The sequence below is a fragment of the Falco punctatus genome (genome assembly GCF_963210335.1).
Source record: "Falco punctatus genome assembly, chromosome: Z".
Taxonomy (NCBI): domain Eukaryota; kingdom Metazoa; phylum Chordata; class Aves; order Falconiformes; family Falconidae; genus Falco; species Falco punctatus.
In genome coordinates, this window is record NC_137586.1 from 711,116 (window position 1) to 716,030 (window position 4,915).

General features: G+C 71.9%; 1 protein-coding gene across 1 annotated transcript in view; it reads right to left on the minus strand.

Annotated features, from left to right (window-relative positions):
* The window catches only part of ONECUT2 (one cut homeobox 2), a 30,520-nt gene extending 26,730 nt beyond the window's left edge, over positions 1-3,790 (minus strand). The window contains exon 1 of the mRNA XM_080371784.1: positions 2,564-3,790. Within this exon, the coding sequence (XP_080227910.1) occupies positions 2,564-3,710 (1,147 nt within the window). The 5' untranslated portion in view covers positions 3,711-3,790. The remainder of the gene's footprint in view (positions 1-2,563) is intronic.
* Positions 3,791-4,915: the final 1,125 nt, after the last annotated feature.

Here is a 4,915-nt window from a genome sequence, read left to right on the forward strand (position 1 = left end):
TGGTCCGCCAGGGCCCCCCGCACCCCTGAGCTGGGGCTGCCGCCCCGGCCTGCCGCTCCCCGGCCGCGGAAGGCAGTGAGCACGGAAATAAGGGATGGAAAGGGGAAAAAGGGCGGGTGGGGGTGGGTGGGAAAGAGGAAAAGGGGAAAAAGGAAAAGGGAAAAAGGAAAAGAAAGGTAAAGAACTAGAATCTGTATCTTCTTATTCTTGTTCTGTATCTTCTATAAGAAAAAAGAAGCACACCGCACTGCTACAGCTGCCACGGGGAGCGGGGGCATTTCCCTCCAAGGACAGCAGATTCTCGTCCTGTTTGGGGAAAACTTACAGGAGGGAGGACGGGGGGAAACGGCTGGTGGTTTTCAGAAATCTGAAATACTTTTGGCTTATTCCCCTTGCTTAGAGGGTTTTAAGCAGGTGCGTGAAGGGGAAGAAGGAAGTACAGAGGCAATGAAGCTGTATATTCACACGTGGTAATAATAATAAAAAAAATCGATTTCCCGAAAGGAACGGTAATTTGCAAAGGTCTTTCCTGCTCCAGCTCCCACTCCACGTGCAACCCGTGCCCACTCGGCGACCAAGCTCTCTCCAAACTTCACTCCAGGATGCGACGGCATTCAGGGGGAACTGGGAATGTGGAGACCCAGAAGTACACGGGCATAACTCCGTGTGGATGGCAGAAAATCAGAAACTGCATCTACACACCTGCCGGGCAGCAGTTTAGCTGCCCTTTCTGATTTTCTGCCTTACGTGTATGGCTCCGTGGGGAACCCCCCACCCGGGACCGGTGCTGGGAAGGAAAAGCACCAGCAGCATTACTGGAAATGAGCCGGCTCAGGTTCCAGATCAATGAAAACCGGGTCCACGCGTTTATGCTCCTGTTGCCAGCATTAATGCTCTTTTAATCTTCTAAACATTATCGGCATCGATTTCCCTCTAGATACACGTTTGTTTGAGAAGGCGACATCACCGTGTGCTCCGGCAACAAATAAATAAATAAAAAATAAACTCCAGCTTTCTCTTTACTTGTGCCGGACAAACCGGACAGCCGGGGGTGCGGGAAAAGCCGGGAGGGGTTTGCCGCCGCCGGTAGAGCCGAGGAGGGGATCAGCACTCTTGCACCGCAACCCCCGGCCCGGCCCCGCAGCACGGCCGCGGCGGCCCCGCAAAGCCTCCTCTGCCCCCGGCTGACCCGCCGCAGGGCGCGGGGGCCGGAGTCGCCCCCCGCTCTCCAAACCGCACCGCTTCCCCCGGCTCCGCCAGTGACAAAGGAGGGGCGAGGCCCCCCCGGGGCCTCCCGAGCCCCCGCAGAGGGGGGGTGTGTATGTCGGTCCAGCCCGAGTAGCGACCCCCCGCCTCCCGCAGCCACCTCTCGGTGCAGCGGGGCCGGAGGCAGCCGCCGGGACACCCCGCTCGGTACCGGCGCTCGGCGAGTCGCCGCGGGGCCGGCGGCCACCGGCCCGGCCCGGGCCGCTGCAGGCGGGGGCGGTACGGCCGCGCCAGGACCGACACCCACGGGCCCGTGAGCGCTGCTCTGCCGCGGCGGGGAGCCCGACTGCCACGCAGCCCGGGCCGCGGGCTCCCACGGAGGGGAGAGCGGGTGCCTGCCCGGCCCGGCCGCTCGCCGCGCTACCGGACACAGCGGCGAGCGGCCGCGCTCCGGCCGGGGCGGCGTGGGAGGCGGCTGCGCCCAGTCCTTCCCCCGCAGCGCGCTGCCGGGGGTCCCTGCCGGGGCTCCCTGCCATGGGCTCTCTGCTGGGGGTCCCTGCCACAGGGACCCTGCCATGGGCTCTCTGCTGGGGGTCCCTGCCACGGGGACCCTGTCATGGGCTCTCTGCTGGGGGTTCCTGCCATGGGCTCTCTGCTGGGGGTCCCTGCCACGGGGTCCCTGCCATGGGTTCTCTGCTGGGGGTGCCTGCCAAGGGGTCCCTGCCACAGGGACCCTGCCACGGGGTCCCTTCCGGGGGTCCCTACCATGGGGTCGGTGGCGGGGGTCCCTGACTGCCGCCCCCCCTCTGCGCCCGCAGAACAATGGGGGCTGCGGCGCTCAGCGCGCGCGCCAGGGGGCGCCCGTTCGCCCTCCGCGGGACAATGCGGCCGGGCCGCGCGGGGCTGCCGCCCGCCCCGCCGCCCCCCCCGCCGCTCCGCCCGGCCCCGCCTGCCCCGGGACGCGGAGCCCTCGCCCGGCGGCGCTCGACCGCTGTGCCGGCTGTTTGCGCGGCGTGCGGGGGGACGTCGCGGAGAGCGCGCAGGACGCCCTTCAGCACCCGGCCCCGGAGAGCGGCCCCGGCCCACGGCGGCCGGGGGAGGGTCTCGGCTGGCCCCGGCCGCCCGACAGCCGCAGCAGACAGCGCCCCCGCGGCAGCCTCGCCGGCGCCGGGGCACGGGTCAGCCCCGGGCCCTTGCCCCTGCGCCCGGCGGCTGCGGTCGGGCGACAGGGGCGGCCGCCGAGCCGGTACCGGCACCGGCGGGAAGCGGCCGTGCGGGGCCGGCCGGGGCGGCGCTGGAGTCCCCCGGGGTCGCGCCAAGCTGCCCCGCTCCCCGCCGGCCGCCGTCCCGCACCTACCTGCCAGCCGCAGGGCCGACATCCTCTGGAACTCGGGCTCCTGCAGCCACTTCCACATCCTGCGGAAGGTCTCCCGGCCGGACTTGAGTTTACTCCACGGCTTAGGGTTCCGCAGCAAGTCCGAGAGGGTCCCCTGAGAGCGGCACAGCACCCGCTGGGCGAAGATGGCCTGCGGGATGCTGTAGCGCTTCAGCTCTGCCGTGATCCTTTGTGCCACTTCTTTGGTGTTGATCTCCTCCAGCTGCCCCGAGCTGCTCACCTGCGAGCCGGAGGAGGAGGAGGGCGGCCGCTCCCGGCCGGCGGGCAGCGCGGGCCCGTGGGGTGGTGGGTGGCCGGGGTGCGCGGGGTGGTGCATGCCGTTCAGGTGGGGCATCATGGCGGGGGGCGTCCCCAGCCCCCGGGAGAGGTGCTGGTCCCCCCGCGCCAGCATGGCCGCGTGGGCGTCGAAGTTGGGACTCAGCATCTTCTCGTGCCCGGGCGGCCCGTAGCCGTGGAGGCCCTGCTGGGCATTGTGGAGGGGGCCCAGCCCGTTGCCCAGCGGCGAGAGGCTCTGCCCCATGCCGGGCATCTCCTTGTAGGGCCCGTAGAGGTTGTTGACGGCGGGCAGCCCGCGCTCGTCCCGCATGAGGGCGAAGCTGCCGCTGACGTTGCCCGAGAGGCGCTGGTGGTGGTGGTGGTGGGCGTGCGGGTGGGCGTGCGGGTGGTGGAACTTGTCGGAGACGGTGGAGATGGGCGGCAGGGGCTGGAGTGGCGTCAGGGTGGTGTAGGTGCTGCTCATGCCCATGCCGGGCGGCGAGGACTCGCAGGGCATGCTCATGGCGTGGTGCAGCGGGATGGAGAGCTCGGGCCGGTACTCGGCGGCGCCGTCCAGCAGCGAGGCCATGCTGGATACCATGGCCGGCCGGGCGGCGGCGGGGGCCAGCTCCTGGTGCGGCGGCGGCGGCGGCGGCGGCGGGGGGGGGGCGGGCACTCGGAGCGGCCCGGCGCTGCGGCCGCCGTGGTGGGGGCTGGGGCTGCCCATCAGCTCCGGCTCATGGCCAGCCGCCCCGTGCAGGCTGCCCAGCGGCTCCATCGCCATCTCGGGGTTCATGGCGCAGGCACCCGGCTCCCTGGCGAGGCATCGACGGGCGCTGCGGCCGCTCCTCATTCACTCATGGGGGCGGCGGCCGCGCCGGGGCAGCGCGCCGCGGCCCGGGGGCCGCCCGCTCCGCCGGCCCCGCGGGCAGCGGGCAGCAGCCGCTCAGCCGGGCCCGCGCCAGCCCCGCGCCATGTCCTCGCCTCGCCGCCGCCGCCGCCGTCTGCGGGCGGCAGGAGCTGTCCAGGGAGCGCCGCGCGCCCCGCCTGGCCGCGCCCGCTGGGCCGGGCCTGCGCCACTGACAGGCGGCGCGGCCGCGCGGGCCCCGGCGCGGAGCGGGCTCGCCAATGGCGGAGCGGGGCGGGGCGGCGTGGGGCGGGCCCGCCAATGGCGGCGCGGCGCGGCGCGGGGCGGGGCGGCGGGCCGGGGAGCGCCCGGGCCTTAAAGACGCCGTGGCCCTTTGTAGGCGTCCGGCGTGTCTCGCTGTTGGGGCGCAAGTGCAGGGTTCCACCGGGCGGCACCGTGGCGGCGGCTCCGCTCCTCCTGGGGGACGGCCCGGCCTGACCCGTGCAGCGCCTCCGGCTCCCCGTGTCCCCTCAGCTCCCTCAGTCACCGTGACGCCCCTGGGGTCCCCTAAGGTGCCTCAGTCCTTCTGACCCCCTTAGGCTCGCCGCGTCCTCTCCGCCTCATCGGTCCCCTCGTGCTCGGCTCGGGAAGCGGCTGCCGCGGACGTGGCCGCCCCGAGTCCCGACAGGCGGCAGCGCCGCCCGGGCCGCCGGTGCCGGACCCGCCGCGCCAGCCCCGTGCTCCCGGCTGCCCGCCGTGCGGAACGGCGGCCTGGCCGCGCAGTTGTTGCCTTTGTGAGGAGGCGGCGCCGGGGGCCGGGGAGCCGTGACCCGTTTCCCCCCCCACTCCGGAGGGGGAGCGAGGGCCCGGCCAGACGGCCTCTCCGGCCGCTGCGCCCGCGGGAAGACCGCTCCGAAGTGGGCAGGGGACCGGGGGCTCCGTCTCCCTCGGCAGCGGGGGCGCCGCAGCCGCCGCGCTCGGCTCGGCTCGGCTCGGCCCGGCTCGGCCCGGCCCGGCCCGCCGTGAGAGGTGCGGGAGCGTGGCATCCCGTTCCCGCCGCTCCCCGGGGATCCCGTTCGGCAGGCCTGGCCCCGACTCACGGCACCGCGCTCCCCTGCCTCCCTGTTTGCTGTTTTAAACTGAGGCGCTGCGTCAACCCGCGCTATTAGTTGCCTTAAATATGTCAGAGTACGGCCCAGGAAAAACGTGCC